The 18,145-nt window shown below is 39.1% G+C and overlaps 1 protein-coding gene across 1 annotated transcript in view; it reads right to left on the bottom strand.

Moving 5' to 3' along the window:
- The window catches only part of zmp:0000001236 (mastermind-like protein 2), a 52,346-nt gene extending 37,050 nt beyond the window's left edge, over nucleotides 1-15,296 (bottom strand). The window contains 2 exon segments of the mRNA XM_034701472.1: nucleotides 14,008-14,451; nucleotides 14,453-15,296. Of these exon segments, the coding sequence (XP_034557363.1) occupies nucleotides 14,008-14,451; nucleotides 14,453-14,491 (483 nt within the window). The 5' untranslated portion in view covers nucleotides 14,492-15,296.
- Between the last annotated feature and the right edge of the window lie 2,849 nt (nucleotides 15,297-18,145).

Genomic DNA, 18,145 nt, shown 5'->3' with positions numbered 1-18,145 from the left:
GCTGAAACGAGCCGTTTCAGTTTTCAGTGTTTTTCATACGTCACAACGACATCCGGTCGGTACCGGAAGTCAGAGCTCGGAGCTTGTTCAGCCCTCAACTCTGTCTCCGTTTTTCATTCTCTGCACACATGTGTGCTAACAAGGAGCTTAGGAGGGAGGCATGCTAGTTGTAGGCTGTCTTAATAAACACAAAGGTCGGTTTTACTCCCCACGTCTACAGATTTGAAGATCTAGTGGATGATTTATATTTCATGGAAAAGTGCTAGCGCTAGTTAGCATAGCCACGTAGCTACATGTTGGTAGCTGTGTACCAAGACACACGTCGACATGCTGACAAATAAAACAACAAGAAACACTAAATCTGTGACCAATCGTTCAGAAAGGTCCTGCTGCAGGCGCCTCTCCGTCAGGACCAGATTCTGGATCAGATTCAGAGGGTTGAAGTAACGCCGGTCTGTGAGCAGCCGTGTATATTCAGCCAACATGTGAACATTAGATCAACGTGCTTCACAGCCGAGGCCACATCCACTTCCTGAGGGGGCGTGGTCAGAGAGCTCATTCTCATTTAAAGGCACAGACACAGAAAACAGCCTGTTCTGAGCAGGGCTGAAAAAGAGGGGTTTACAGGCAGACCAAAATCTGATTTCAAAGTGTTTTTTTGAGCAATAAACTTTAAAGACATGTTTTGGGGACCTCTTAGACCAATATATTTTGATGAAAAAGAGCATAATATGTCACCTTTAACTTTATAAGACATGCTGCTGACCCTGGGAGCTCTGTGCATTTATTGTTAGAATTTTAAAACAAAGATGTTTATTGTCTAAGATAAAAAAAAAACTTTTTAAACGAAGATAAGTTTTGGAGTTTGTATTATTCAAAAAATTTGATGCCAATATTTCCCTTTTTACTGCAAATTAATATCGGCTCCAAATATCGGTTATATCAGCCTCCTTGACTACTAATAGTCGATATCGGTATCAGCCCTGAAAAAAACATATCAGTCTATCTCTAAGTTGAACATTAATTAACTTTGCCAATGAAAAACATTCTGTTGATGAACTCTATAAGATGTTTAATTGTATCAGCACTTGACAAATGAGTCTGTTTGTTTATAATGTGAGGACAAACTATCATTTGTTATTCATTACTACGCTGAATATAAATCATAAGATTGGGCACACACAAACAACCTGCCCCACCAGGGGAATAAGCTGCAAGGTTTATGCTGATAATGTATTTTTTACAATGTTAAACTGGTGTTTGAAGGTAAAGCTGTTACCTTGCAAGCTCTGCTGGAGCCGCCGGACTGCAGCCAAGGACAGCAATGAAGAGTCTATGGAGGAAAGGCTTTTAACCTGGGACGGGCACGACTTCAAGTAAAAACTAGAGGCTAAATATACCCTAAAGGCCCAGCTATTATATGCTTCATCCAGAAGCGAAGCAGACCTGGCCCACCTGGACTGTCTAAAGGCCTGTGTTTCTCAGAGCATGTACACACTTATACTGTATCACCCCTTGAAGACTGAGGATGAGATTGGCCTACTACATGATTTCGGCAGCACTCTTCAAAGACAGACACAGCCTTCCCATAGGCCACTGAATAAAACATGAGGTGTGTGAGGCAGGCTGGGTCTGCAAGTGTGTCTGTGCGCTTGTGTGTGTGGCATGGTGGGAGGGTGGTTGAGTGGGAAGTAGGAAGGAGGATGAGGGGGTTTTTAAAGACACCAATACTAGAGATACTGTATAACAGATGATCCATGAACGCCTTTGATTTGACACACATCCTCACTGCCCTGCTGGGTGTCTGGAAACTTTTGGCTTTCCCAGATTCCTGTGTTCTTCTTTGTTTTCTTATTTGGAGTCCTTTTTTCTGCAATGTGTGTTTTTGGTATTATGGTTCTTGTTAACAAAATCTAAATTAGTCCAGAGAGGAATAAGAGTGTGCTCATTTCAGGAGGAGAAGGCAATGCAAATCTTGCCAGGTACAGAGATGTCCCAGATTCACTAGGAACTATTTCCAACCGATGCTGCTGCTGCTTCCACATGACGCTCTATTTGCTGAGCCTTGTCTTTTGGGGGAAAAAAAATGGATATACTTTTATTTCTTGACAGTGAACATTCAAGTATCCTCCAGTCATTATAGGAAAATGATTTTACATTCAATTCAATTTGCATTGTTTTTTGTTTGTCAAAACACTCAGAGTTTAAAGCTGGGGTTAGTCAGATTTAGATACACTTTTTGTTATACTGGTTAAAATGATCTTTATGTCCTGATGGCAATCAATACATAGTGTGTTCTTTAAAAAGAGTGCTATCAAGCTCATACAAATCTTGCTGATCATTGCCAAAAAAATGCACTGCCTTAAAATGGAAATCAAATGTGGACATTCCTGTCTGACTCTGGCTCTAAAATGAATAAATGTGTTCCACTAGAGAAGATAACTTACAGCCTGAGAAATAGAAGTAAAACATTTTATAAGATATGGCAACCCTATCTGGACTACATGGAAACCTGCCATCTCACAGGATGGACTGTGCCACTGTATAACAAAATTGTATTGAGAATGTCTTGAAGATTCATTTCTGTAATTTTATTGTTTATTTTTTAAATTATCATTATTATTTTTTCTCTTGATTTTAATCATTATTTTGGAACTACCTATTGTCTGTATTTTGTCTGTAATATTAACTCTTCTCATACAGTAGGCTTCCTTCTCTTCCTTTGTGTCCTTTGTATAAGTCTATTTTCTGTCTACGTGTTTAAATTTGAAAAGCAAAATAAAATATTCCAAAAAAAAAAAGGAGGTAAAAAAAGCTGCTATCTACAGCCGCAGTAAACCTTGGAAAACACCAACCAATCCCTGCCATCAGGAGCCAAATTATGAAACCAATCAAATCCTTTCCTGCCGTTCTGCCCGCCTCCTGCAAAGCGTACATTTCATGTTTGTTTGTGTTTTTAACTTTCACTATGAGAATGTTTTGGTGTTTTCTTACCGTTGAGTGAGAAATGAGTTGACGTAGTGCAAAACACAGACGATGTGCTGAGGACCGGTTTTGAATCTGTCACGATCATATGGTGGCAAATCAGCCGCGCTCATGCATGTGAGCGGGGGCGTCGTTTTGGAGGTGTTCCAAGGGGAGGGGTTAGACGGAGTCCTGAAGACATGCTACATTCAAATTCAAGCTAGTTTTCCGTGGCTACCAACCCTAGCTTTAAGTCTTATTGGCGGTGTTAGCTAAGATAAGATGAGATATCTTTGTAGTCATTGTTGTAACAGTGAAATTTGTAAGGAGCAGTCCTCCAGATGCCTAAAACAGAAATAGTCTAAAGTAAAGTATTTAACTATAAGAGAATAAACAATAGAATTAAACTTATAACTCTAAAAATACACTGTATAAAATGTACAATAGGAATAAATTATAAAGCTATATAGAAATAGAGAAAAAAATATATATATATACATAACAGTTTAGACAGTAAAAATAACAACAGTAGAGTATGTACAGTTTGCAGGTGTGTGCAAATACAGTAGTTGTTTTAAAGTGGCAGGTGCTGAAATATTGCACAGCTAAAAGTGGTGCAGATTCAGTACTAGTCCATCACACTGGGTCATCTTCCAAAAAAACATATGCATATGCAACTCTTTCCACTTCTTCTCAATATTCAACATGATATTTCCAAGGCTGTGGTAAAAGAGAATACTGTAATGAGACATGATAATGCAGTTTACAACAAAGAGAGAAGGTTAAGTTCCTTGAGCTTGAGTCACACAGGAACACTTTTTGAATTACTCAAGCTGCACAACCAGGGAAGGCTCATCTGTAATCCCACCTTTACTCTGCCAGATGACACAACACACAATCAACTCTGAAAGGTTATACAGTGCATGTATCCAGTTGCTCATAAGGTATTTCTGGGAAATAGTCACTGGTGCACAGGAAGAGATGCATGGTTTGTGGCATTTAAAACATTGTTTTGAACTGGGTGGCCGGCAAACGCTACCATGAGGGATAGAAGAATCAAAATCCAGTTTGTTCTCTGAAAGCAGTGCAGAAAAGCAATATATTGTCTAAAGATGCTCTCAAAAAATGAATCCCTTCTATGACCTCTGAAGATTTCATATGACATACTTGAACATCATCAAACAAGAAGTAATGATTTGTTGAAAATCCTGACTTATCTGAAATTGGATGTTATTAGGACCGTAGTTTACAAGATTGAAAATACACTTTACTTATTAAATGTAGTCATTAACTCAGAGAGATTGAAAATAAAGCTCCTCTGAGAAATGTCAGCCATCAGTGAACTCTGTTTGGTACCACTTGAAACCCCGGTGTCTGCGTCGGGCTACCGACAGAGAATCTTGTTGAAGCTTGTACCCTGCTCTCCCTCGAGGACAGAGCAATCACAATCACAAAATTTATGTGTAGCCAAGTTGTTTAGAATCCATGTACGCTGATGTTATCATAAAACTATGTTTACTGGGGAATAGAGACATTCATTTCATGGACGATTTAGCCAGAGGATGATACAGTAGCTATTAACTAAGTCAGAATCAACATAATGTCCAAACAAATGTCCTCCAGAGGAAAGTCATTTCCTGGAAACTGACAAGCCACAGCATCAGCGTTGTGTGTGATAGTAACCTACCACTCCCCCCACCTCCCTTCCACAAAGACAAGTGGCGCTCACACAGAACTAGTTGGTGCTTAAAATTTATGAACTGCCCCTCAGAAATGACTGTGGAATGTGGGGAACATAATGTTACATGGCCGTGACTTGTATTACATAAGCCAATAAATCTGGTTGGCTTGTATCAGTATAAGGCTGCTGCTGTGTTTCTCTTAGATAAATGTAGTGATGATCCTGTGTGTTTATGTAGTGGCAATTAGAAGACATAACACAGACATTTATGGATGGAGGAATCATAATATCCACATTGCAATCGTGTTTCTCCCCCAACTAATACAAACATAATTCAATAAGGAATTATTATTCAATAACTTCACTATCATAACTTACTTTCCTGTGTTATGTTTCTTAAGACTTACCTTTTTAATCTAGCTTTTAATTTGGAGTAGTTTATTTTAGCCCTGGACTGCATTATTATTGTTATCTTTATTATTTTAATCATTATTATCTAAACCATTGTTTTAACATGTATTTATTTATCTTATTTATTTCTTGTGTTCATCTGATCCTGTTAACTCTACCTTATTTTTAACTTTTCTTTCCACTCTTACTTATTTGATTAAATTTTTTTTTATAAGTATTTCCTTTTTTAATCATGCCTTTTAGAATTTTATAATTGCTGTTGCTTTCTGACTGTCTGTTACTCTGTGAAGCACTTATGGCTGCATGTTTTTATGTATGAAAGCTGCTATATAAATAAAGTTGAGTTGAGTTGTTCAACAATATCTATGGTGGACTGTGAAACAGACATGGTGGCATCATTTTCATCCAAAGATTTTCCTATTGGTCAAGCTTGTAGCTTCTGTTCAGAGTACATTCTTAAAGAGGAAGTACTGCAGGTGGAGGAACACATGAGAGCTAAAACAAAGGGATTTCTAAAGGCAATGTAAAACCCTGATTAAAATATAAATATAGCATTCACATTGACTTTAATGCTCGGGTCAGACTTTGTTAGAGTTGGCTAAACATGGTAAAATTGCCCCCTTTGACAGCAGTTGATAACCTGGCCCTGTAGTTTCCTTGGCGGTTCTCCGTCCGGTTTCCTAACAAAGGGGCTGAGCTGACCAGGGTCCTCTGTGGGTAATAAACTTACTATTGACAGGCACCTCATACAACCCCACTTAAAAAAAACACAACAAAAAACAGAACTGTCCCCTTAACTATTCAGGATCCAGGACTATGAGTTATTACTTAACCCTTCTTCACTAAGTAAATCACAGCTGTACACATCATACAGCAACATTTATTACTCTCTAGTTATTTCTTATTCTAAAGACTCATATCTAAGACATTTAAATTACATACTCCTCACCACATGATGATGTTTGTCTGTGAAGAATTGGATTGTGACTGTATTTAAACCGTATCTTAGAATGAGCACTAATCCCAAATAGAAGGAGGAGATTAAAAGATGGCTTTACTACAGCATATGCAGGCACTGTCTTAATGTCTTTTAATCAGAGCACTATGAGATGTTCGACTCATCTCACAGCTACAGTCAACACAGGAAGGCAGAACGTAATCACATCAGGCCCTCAGTGGAGCTGTGCCGTCAATAAACAGCACCCGGTGATTTCAGTCCTCCTCACTAAAGAGGATTTTCAGTAATTCGCCGTTCAGACCAACTTGAGACAAGCTATTCTTGTATGAGAAACTTTAACCTTCCCATGACAACATGGAAGCAATCTATGGGATGAACATGGATCCTTGCTGCATGCACCGGGGTTGGGTAAAGCTGTGGGCTTCACTGTGGGTGGCCCCCATGGACCTGGGCTAATTGTTTCACATCACAGCCGAGCCTGGCTGAGATCAGACCACCAGCAGCTCTGATTCAGGCGGTTCAACAGCCAAACAGGGTATGCCAGGAAGCACTTATAGTGCACGCCCCACCCCACACTCACACTCTCTTCATCCATCATACATGACCACATGAGAGTACAAGGGTTTTCTTTTTCTCTATGATATCTGAATAAGCTGTCAATCCACTAGTCAGCTGGTGGTTTCAGCTTTAGTATAAAGACTTATTTAAGAGGTGTGATTGTTTCCTGTTGCCAGTACAGACAAAAAGGTGTCACAAGTATATTACAGTAAATACATTTAACCTTTACAGTTCAGTAGGATTACTTTTATTAGTAAAAAAAAAAATACATTTTTACCAGTGTGGTGTGACCCTTTAGTTGTGGACTAACCAAGCGGCAACCTCCGGTCTAAATATATGAGTCCAATGCAGAAGTGCTAAAAACTGCAGTTCATCAAGGATCCACTTGAGGCTGGCTCCGGAAGTACCGGAAACCACATACACACCAATTCAAAAAAGATGATCTTTACAGTAGGATACTGGAGAAACATTATCTTTTGAGCTTTGAGAATTTTTAATTGTTTTCAAATTTGTGTCTTGTGTATAAGATTTTAAATGGCTTGGCCCCGCCTCCACTGCATCAGTTTAATCAACTTTCGCTCAGTGGACTCCATTAGATTCACAAGAATATCTTTGTTTAGAAATTGCAATGTACCCTTTCGCCGTACTGCCTTTGGGCAGTCAGCTTTTTCTGTGAAAGCCACAACTCAGTGGAACACCTTACCGGAGGATATTAAGAACTGTGAATCTCTCAGCAGCTTCAAAACCAAACTGAAAAGTCTGCTAAAGGACACTCAACACTGCAACCACTGATTTGATACTTTTAACTTAAAATACAGTACTGTTTGTTTGATTGTTTGTTTGTTTGTGTGTGTGTGTGTGTGTGCGTGTGTGTGCGTGCGTGCGTGCGTGCGTGCGTGCGAGCGAGCGTTTTAACAATGTGATGTTTTAATTGTGACCTGCCAAGGGACCGCAGATGTAAATTAGCTTTAAGCTAACTCTGGTACAATGCATCAAATGGTGACATTTATGTTAAAAATTGTGCATGGTCCCTTTACAAATAAATCGAATTAAATAAAAAATAGAAATAAACATGTTTACAGCCTGGTACAAAAACCAAGTGTAGTCTGGATAGTTAATTTCTCAATCGGCACACACTGTACGGGGGATGAATTTTTTTCTAACGCTGCAATTTTGAAGATATTGGGATTACAAGTCTTCCAATGAGAGGCACAGCTGACTTGATTGACAGGCGGGAACACTGTAGCTGTTGGCTAGGAGGCTCAAAGCCTGCCTCTTTACGTCACAATTGCTCAACAGGCAGCAATATGGCTGCCGCTGATGATTGGCTTCAAAGCAGCGCTTCATAAACAGATGGGTGATGTCACAGATACTATATCCATTATGGAACTAACACCAAAAAATTCAGTCAACACCAAAGTTGCTGATTTGGACCTTTTCTCAAAGGTGTTTAAATTAAATGCTGAAGCTGTAATATGGCACTTGACACTAAATAGTAGAGAAAATAAACATCAGGTGAAGAAGAAGAGGCTAACATAGTAGGTGACTGCTCTTTTGTGGTTGGTGTTCTCCACCCTTAGATGTCCAATACTCCTCATACTCTGGCTTTTAAAAGAGCAAGCTCCTGTGTGGTGCACATACTGTATACTTGCAAGTATGCAAACACAGCAGACAAACACATCAGTCTACAGAGCACTGTCTTTATGAGCACATGCTGCTCTTGGCTTGTAGTTCCCAGATGTGTCACTGCAACAAGACCGGGAAATAACAAAACTACACACAGGACTGTTAATCACCAGGCATCCCTCTCCTACTGCTTTTCAAGGCCTGTTTGACTTTAAGTAAACACACGCAGGAAATGTATTCAGTGGCTCTAAACATTTATACGAGGGGCTTATGCTTCAAACCGTTTCATGGCCAGCACATCTTTCAAGAAGGTACCTAGTGAGCCATTTGTTAGACACATGATAATAGGGCATGACAATGTATGGCATGCTCCCTGTGACAAGGATGGATCACTGTTTGTTAAGCCTTTATTTTGCATACTCACTATCTGAATCATTGATGGACAATACAAGATGATCCTGGGTCCAGATCTGATTTAACCCTCCTGTTATGTTGCGGGTCAAATTGACCCTTTTGAAAGTCTATTTTAGGCAATATGCCTTCCAAACCAGCTAAATGCAGCATACAAATCTGGGCAGCATGTGACAGAAGAGGAGTCATGTTAACTTATTAACATCACTTTATTAAAAAAAAAAATCTAAATATAAAATAAAATAAACAGAAATCTATGTCATGTGAAACTATTGTATTTATATTTAGGGCTTTCCAATGTATATTAAAAAAAGGTTTAACATTCATTTTAATGAAAAACGAGTGAGTTATCCTCATTGAAGCATGATCTGTGAGAATTAAAGAACACCAATGGACTGAATCTTGATTTTAATGGTTAGTAATGGAGTTTAAAATGAGATTTATGTAAATGTCCCTGTTTCCCAACTGACCTGTGTTTTCTTGATCTCCTTTAAATCTAATAAAAGTGATTTATGTACCCTGTTGTACCTTACAGCTGAAGTGTCTTGTTTCTTTGTTTCTTTGTTTTTTAGTTTTTTTGTTTCTTTGTTTGGGTTTTTTTTATTAGTTTATTTGTATGAATGTGTATATACATATCTATATGTCTATAGACAATTAATCTATGGCTAATCTATTTAATTTAGGATTTTTTGTTGTATGCATTTTTTTTTAAGTCATGACCACTTGTTTAATGCCAGGTGTTAGCAATACTACTACTCTTGCTATAAATGAAAATGTGAAAAAAAAAAAGAGATTTAAAAAAAAATGTGTATTGGGATTTTTTGGGGTTCTGACACTTTTGGATAATTGAATATACCCTGGGTCAAATTAACCCAGGATCATTATTGCTGTTCCTGAGAAACAAACACAACAGGAGGGTTAACTAAACACATGTGCATCACAATACAGGACTAATGTGTTATACTTGACTCTCTCTGACCTATTTCTGCGCTGAAGGCTGAGTATCGATACAGGTACGAAGGGGAAGATTGAAAATACAATCTAAAATCTGAATATCTAAAAGGTTTTGATGAGTTCATGAAAGCATTTCAGAAATCATTTTCTGAGTTGTTGGATAAGTAAGCCCTCATCTCTTCCCTTCCCCTGTTTCAACAATTTCATCTAAAAGAATATCCCTTGTTAATCTGGTCTCAATGAGCACCGTTGTTAAGTGCTGCTCACTCTGCACTCCCAGAGTCATAATCCATTGTGTTGTTTGCTCCTAACTTGGTGTACATTTCCATAGCAAATTCCAAAGTGGACAGTCAATAACATGCACAGATGTGGTCATTGTAGAGGCCTTGTTTTTTAATTCAGAAGAATGTATCCCAGGAAACTTTTCACACACAGGATGGGAAATCTTCACTCGTGTGAGTGTATATTTTAAAGGTATTGGTTGTACTCAATGTTAATGCATTTATGAAAGAACTCCCTGCAGTGCTAATGCTGGATGGATACGGTTTTAAATGCGTAGAGGGGGAATTTCTGCACTGGCTGCTGTTCTGCTTCACCCAATCATCCTGAGTTGTGAAAAACATATTAACCTCAGGGTTGATATAAACATGTAAGCCAGGACTTCATTTCCTTCTCGCCATTTTGCTGCACTCATCAGTTTTATGTAGAACACGCTACTCCAGAGTCAACATCAGTAAAAAAAGAAACAGAACATGATAATGATGTTCCCTGACCTCTTTTAGACAGTCAATATAATCCCTAATGTTGTTGTGTCTTGCCTCTCATCATGATCCACAGATTTACCGCACCTAACAGCATGAAAACTATCCATGTAGAAGAATAAAAAGATAGAGCTTTAAAGATATGAATCATTGAGAATCTACTTGTACAGGAAAGTCATGATGAAGGGATATGTGAACACAGTTGCATTATAAGTAGAAGATACTACCCTGTGCCCAATCCCCAGTGATGACAATAAATGAACTGACAGAACAATCATCACTGCCCTTTTATGGCTATACTGGAAAAATATTACATTGTTTATTTTTCCATCCAACATCTCAAGCAAATCCAAAGCAGGAACATCTGCAAGCTTTCACCATGTTGACATTATATTAAAAAGCTGCTCACAGTCTAGATGCTGAACTCCCTCTTGCCCAATGAAAGAAAACAACAAAATAAATCTTGTATCTCCCTGGCTGTGCCCTGAACAGATGCCATACAGGAAGTCAGTCATATCAGTCCAAGCAGGCACACAGAAAGTCCTGCTGTGTTTCACAGTTCAGTTTCCCTCTGCTGTATCTTTGTAAAGCTCTGTTAAGGCAGAACATAAAAACTCTTCTCTTCTTCTATTTCCCCTCCATATCCTTTATGCTGTACACTCCAAAAAATCTAAAAATGAACTTCACAACTAAAAACTAAAAAACATGATAACAAAGCTCTTTTCTTGAAGGTGAGATATGCTATTCTGGAGAACGTTTGGCAGAGCTGCAACATGACTAAATCAAGTGTCTACTACCATAGTAATCGAGCCTCAAAAGAAAGACTTTTTTATCACATCATGGTCTGTTTCTTGTGAACATGGACCAGAAACAGGGAAAGTAGCCAGTAGAGGTTTGAGTGCAGTGCATGAACGCAAACTGTTGAGAAATTCTGGAATGGGCTTGTGAAGGTTTCTACAAGCCACTTTGTTGATTGCTGATTTTTAAAAGACAGGGCTGTGAACAAACATCAGATTTTGTGTCAGTGCATACACAGCTACTTGACCATGAACTGATAGTTACTGTCTGAGACTGAGAGTACTGGATTAGAATCACACAGTCAATCTTATAAACAGGTAGCATACTCTAAGGTGTTTTTTAATTAATGTGAGAGAGAGAAAACTTAATGATCTGTATTGCAAAACAAGATAGCGTGCTTACTATATAGGTTAAACAAGCCACAGAGTGCATCAGCATCCCTGTGTTTGGATCAGCTGCACACAGTAGAGAGATGCTGACAAGTTTACAGTCACTGCAAAAAAATCCCCATGGCCCAATGACCCCAAAACCATTTCCTTTGAATAGATTACTTTGCAAACAAGCTTTCTGATCCTGGGTTATCCAATTTAATTCAAGGCACAGTTTGGTCAACAAGATCAGGAATAAAGTTAAACTCTCATTCTTCAAATATTTGAAAGGTGCCATTTGGGTGGATTTACAACCGTAGTTGTGCTGGAGGGGTTGGACAAGGTCTAGTAAAATATCTGATGTGGACAAAAAATACCAAATTCACCAAAGCCAAATGAGCTCTCAGCTTACCAGCAATTCCACTCGTTTCCCATTCATTCATTCATTTTAATTTGATGCTCAGACCATGATCACATGGTATGGAGCCACAGAACATAAATTACAAATAACAAAAGAATATAATGATGGCACACGGCATGTTTGAAGTACAACAGATCTTACTTAAACAAAGGAAGGACATTCTTCAGAAAAGCTCCTAATTTACAGATAAGTTTTGGCTTATCTGATTGCAAACGCAGAATTCATTTAAACACAGAGGGACGTTGGAAATAATACCTGCTGGGTATGAACCTCTCTCTAATATTCAGAATGCTTGTGATCGTGCATTCAAACAAAATATGGTACTCATCACCCACACGATCATCATTACAGAGATTACAAATCCTCTGTTTTCTATCCAGGCCTTTATACCTTCCTGCGATCTTAGGGATCCTGGTGTTATTCGTTCTAAAATTACAGATAGCCTGTCTATACTTCTGGTTTTCAAATAACAAACATTTTTCTAGGGATGTCATTTTATCCAGTTCACATTGCCACTTTTGCAAAAACAGATCTTTATGCCTCTGTTCAACAGTTCATCTAAGCCAGTTAATGTTGTTATACTGCTGTGTGATCCAGAGGTATGACAGGCCACAGTCATCAAGTGTCTGTTTAACCTTTAAACCCCATGGTGATGCATAGGCACCTGTGTTGTGCAGGTTAAGCAGATAATTATACATAATACAGTTTAACTTACTTTCTTTACCTGTGATCAACCTCCCCAAGTAGCCAATCATTCTTTTGTTAACTGCAATACAGAGTCGGTATCTTCCCAGCTCGCCATACACCATGTGATTGCAGGTTGTCATTTTAACTTTTAAGGCAGTGGTGTCCAAACTTTTTTCAAAGATGGCCACATTTGATGTTGTCAGATTACCTCAGGGCCAGTGGCTCCTACTGAGACTTAGGAATCCTAAAAGTTATATATGAAATATCTATTTAATAACAATTATTTTACATTTGTTCTCAATAAAACAGTAACTAGGTAGTCCTCAGTTCTCAGCAAGCCACTTAAACATTAGAAAACTTTATCTTCTTCTGGAGGAAAATGTTTTTTTGGTTGGGCAATGTGGGAAAAAATATTGTATTATTATTTTCCTATGGCAGGATCACGATCTGGATTTCATCACACTTCTTTTTGATGTTGTTTTTAAGACTATTCTGACCAGCAGACAACATTTTAAGAACAAAATCATTCCTTTCCTGAGTTCTGAACAATTTTTATGCATCAAATTTAGCCTTTTCTGTACCATTTCATAATTTTGATCTTGTCTTGTGTCTTCTGAACTTTCAGTGTTCATAAAACAAAATTTCAAATCATGATAAAAACCTTATTTTGAAAACCTTTCAACTTAAAGAGTTCTTGTGTTTCTTCTTTATTGTCATCTTGCAGAATTCCCAGTGCTTTGGCTTTTATACAAGTAGTCCATATGAAGCTTTTTGAGACGTTTCTGGATTCACTTTAGTTTTGTTTGTGCGCTTGAAAGAAACTGCAAATGTTCAGATGATTCAGAATGTGATTAATTTCTGTGCTATAAATAACACAATTTAAGATGGAAGCTTGGGGCCATAAATAAATGGACCTTGGGCCGCGATTGGCCCCGATTGGGCAATACTTTGGACATGCCTGTTTTAAGGTATACTTCAAAAATTGAAGGTGTAACTTTTCCAGTAGATCTATATTTTCAAACCCCCACACTTCACATGCATACAACATAACCAGCATAACAAGCTTGCCAAATAAATCTAAAGTGGCGTCTACAGGCAGGTCAAACTTTCTGCATTTGCTCAACATTCACAAGAGACAGCAGCCTGTCCTCCCATTACCATAATAATCATAATCACCATAGGTTACCAAGCTTTCATAATCAACATCATCATAACTATCATTATCACCATTTATCACCAGCACAACTTTATAGAGCACAAATACCTTGTGTGTATCTAACACAAGGTTGATCATAACATTTCCATTCATCATCATTACCTTCTCCACCTCCTCCACCTTCTCCACCACCATCATGATCTTTCACCCTCACCACAATCACCATCTTGGCTCTCTCTCTCTCAGAACTTACCGCTATGCGCGTGGAGATCTTCTGCTCCCCCTCCGTGCCCCTCTGCTCTCCATTGACCCTGCTGTACTCTGGAGGTTGCTGGTTCGATCCCCGGCTCCCCTTTGTCTTCCGGTTCCCAGGCCCTTGTTGGACTATGTTGAGCAGGTGAAGCGTGCTCTCGTGCTCCCGGTCCGAGGTCTCAGCCTGACCCCTCTGGTATCGGTTCTCGCAGGTGGAGTGGTGCCTTCTGCACAGCTCTATGCGGGCTCGTAAACGTTCCACGATGGCGTTGTGCAGCTGGGGCACCGCAGAGCCCCTGGAGGTGGCGACCACCGGGCCAGTGCCCACTCCACCGGGCATGGCTCCTAAACCGACTCCCAACATGGGTACGAATGCCCCTGCAGCAGCTTGAGCAGGGGTGGCTTCTCCCATGCCAACACGTCCAGGACCAGTGTTTATACGGACTGAGGTCCAGTGAGCTTAAAATGGACCACAGGACGGGCATGGAAGGAACCAAGACGTGTAGTGGACTATGATCCCATGTGGATAGAAAAATGCTACACTGGACAAGTCACCCTTAAGAGAGATGAAGCAGCCTTTGATAGTTAATTAAAAATGGTTGTAGAATGATCAAACTGATGTGAAATGAAATGACGCACTGGTCTAAAAAGTAAGATAAGGTATTAAAAAGTCCAAATGTTCCAGAGTGTTATTGGTGATTTCTTCCTCAGGGTGTTCTGTGTGGATGAGCTTCTAATTAAAACTGAAATGATTTACAAACACAAGAGGCTCGTGAAATTCACAGCTGGAATAAATCCACTCTTGCTTAAACGACTCGACCTCTGCTAACAGATAAATTCAATCCAATATGAAACCCTGGGATGATTCACAATCATAGCACGCACAACTTCACTTCCATCGTTGGCTACATCCCTCGACTTTTTTTTTCCTTCAACGTGCCACACTTATCAAAATGTCAAAAAAAATTGCAACACTGTAACTCTAAAGACAAAGTAAAGAGAGGGATCGACAAAGATAGAGGAATCTACGAAAACACAGATCCACTAAACTTCAAGACTCACGGCATTTTCTCTCTTTGGGGGGAATTAGTCCTTTTCTCTCTCTCTGTCTCTCTTTCCGTCCGGATAAAAAAGGAACCTGGCAGCAGATTACAAGTCTGAAACCGCGCATCTGAAGCACAGGGAAACCGGTTCATACACGATTGAGATCCGTCTCACACAGTCCATTGACAATCGTTTGTTCGTGTGGTGCACCGAGGCAATAGCGGAACTACAATACACAGACCCTCATTGTAAGAACATTCCTCTTTTGACATGATACACTCATGCGGATGCAGCAGGGTCCTACAGCACACCCTGGTGGAGTGAAAGGTGAGCTGTGCTGCAAGGGAGGGAGGTCTCTGGGTCTCTATCATGTTAGTTGAGTCTGTGATTTTAAATAGCACATTGATCTGTTCAGGGGCCAGGAATTCTGGGCCCCCTGATAAAGATATCTCAGTGGGCCCCATCACCACAGCCAACCCTACAAAATATAACATTGCTGCTATATTACTGGTTTATTTGCATTAAAGAAAAATATATGTTTAAAACTATCCTGCTTAACTGACTCAAATCTAAGCTACATGTCAATACATATTTTTAACAATTTCTCCAAAGGTGAGCTGTACTGCAAGGCTCGGGCAGGAGGGAGGGAGGGAGGGGGGTCTCTATCATGTTAGTTGAGTCTGTGATTTAAAACAACATATTGATCTGATCAGGGGCGTCACCAGGAATTCTGGGCCCCCTGATAAGATATCTCAGTGGGCCCCATCACCACAGCCAACCCTACAAAATACAACATTGCTGCTATATTTCTGGTTTATTTGCATTAAAAAAATATATATGTTTAAAACTATCCTGCTTAACTGACTCAAATCTAAGCTACATGTCAATACATATTTTTAACAATTTCTCCAAAGGTGAGCTGTACTGCAAGGCTCGGGCAGGAGGAAGGGAGGGAGGGGGGTCTCTATCATGTTAGTTGAGTCTGTGATTTAAAACAACATATTGATCTGATCAGGGGCGTCACCAGGAATTCTGGGCCCTCTGATAAGATATTTCAGTGGGCCCCATCATCACAGCCAACCCTACAAAATACAACATTGCTGCTATAATACTGTTTTACTTGCATTAAAGAAAAAATATATCCTGTTTAACTGATTCAAATCTAAGCCACATATCAATATATATATATATATTTTTACAGTCTCTCCAAATGTAACTGCACAATATTCACCTTCAGGCTGTCCACCTCTTTAAACAAGATTATTTGAAGCCAAACGACTTGTTGAATAACAACAAGGAGGCATTATTTGGTATAATCTAACCTCATGAAGTCAAATAAAACTCTAAAAACCTACAGCTTACTTTCAATCAGATTCAGCCACACTTGATGCTATATGAAAATATGACAATTCCCCACTTGAGGCATGAGACACGCATCTCACAGAGCCGGAATGATATTCCAGAAAGGAATTCTGAATGTTTGTTTGTTTATTCAGACTTTTTTAGTTGTCTAATTGCAATTATAACAAAACAAAACAAAAGCGTAGTAGAAAACACATTTTATTTCAGGCCCATTTAGGCCCCCCCTCTCCCCACTTGGGCCCTAGATAGTCAGTCCCACTTCCCCCCCCCCACTACGATGCCCTTGGAAGTTGGAACTGATGATTGCGATCTCTTAGTTAAATGTCACAGTTCATCGTTACTTAACTGTGAGGCACAAGAAAAAACAAGAATACAAAAACATTCTCATAACTGACTAGAATGAATACTAATTTCAAAATAAGGCCACATATCCTCAGTGTCACATACAACTGCATATTATTATTTAACTTCCAAACTATGAACCACAGCTTTCATTTGGTTGTAGTATAATGATGTTCACTATGTTGCTAAAGTTAAACAGTAAAACACTAAGCTAAAAGGTAAACCACACTTACACATCCATCGCAGCAGACGTACACAGGCAGAAGGTCAATTTGTAGTCCAGTATAATCCATCAGTCTACGTTTAGTTAACGAGCAGATTGAAAAACGAGACAATGTCCCTACGAGTTCCCAATTGTATGGAGCTGATGGGGAATGTGCTGGCTAAAATCTGCAGCCACAAGCCTTCCTTAGGCTTCCTTTCAAATTGATATCTGTTTGACGCAGCAGTTCCCTGCTGACGCAATTTTCTGTTCATTGACACCTAAAGTGTTGGAGAAAATCGAGGCAATGTGATGGTTTAGTAGAGGCAATATAATTGACATTAAGAAAAAGGATGCATGCTTATTTTCTTTTTTACAGCAATAGAGAGCTTTAGCACCTCAAACATGCAAGACAAAGAACAGAGCAGCACTTGATAGTCTATATGACATAGGAAGTTATGGTGGCTTTTTGCTGCCTGCAGCCAAATAGGAACAACTAATGAAGGACACTTCTGACCTTTAGCAGACACAGTATCACTGATATCTATGAGAAGTCAGGTTAGTCTACAAGAAATGGATTAAAGGAGTATTTTTTTGTATTACTGCCTCTCTTCAATAGTTAGTCAGCTACTCTCTATTGCAAATGTAGGTTGACTCAAACATTTTAGCCAAGTAGTTGTTTGTTCTTTATTTGGAAATGACATATTATTTCTCATCCCTAGAAAATTGAGGTATCATGCTCCATGGTCACAAAGCAGAATCACATTCACTTAACTTCTTCATGGAGTACAGATATACTCAGAAAGCAAATTCTTAACTGGAGTTAGATTGTCATGATATATTGGATAAATCGTGAGTGATTTAATTGCATGCAGTTTTGGTCCTTCTTGTCTATTCTGGTATTAAATGCATTTCTATAATAAACACACAGAATAATGTCACTGGAATGTCTACCTTATTTTCTGAAAATCCAAATTTTGTGTAACCTTTTATTGAAGCAACAGCAAACTACCATAATCTATTCCAGCAGATGCAGATGCTTTCCCTTACAACAGAGGGCAGCAGACGTTTAACTGCAGAGCATTACAGCATCAATTAAGAATGTGTGGTTGAGGGAGGGGTATTGTTATCATGGCTGGAAGAAAACAGCAGTTGAGTTCACATTCAAAGAGGCGCCTTAACACCAGTC

This window comes from Notolabrus celidotus, chromosome 14 (assembly GCF_009762535.1).
Source record: "Notolabrus celidotus isolate fNotCel1 chromosome 14, fNotCel1.pri, whole genome shotgun sequence".
Classification (NCBI taxonomy): Eukaryota; Metazoa; Chordata; class Actinopteri; order Labriformes; family Labridae; genus Notolabrus; species Notolabrus celidotus.
Note: the sequence above shows the minus strand (reverse complement) of the source record. Positions and strands in the feature narration are given on the sequence as shown.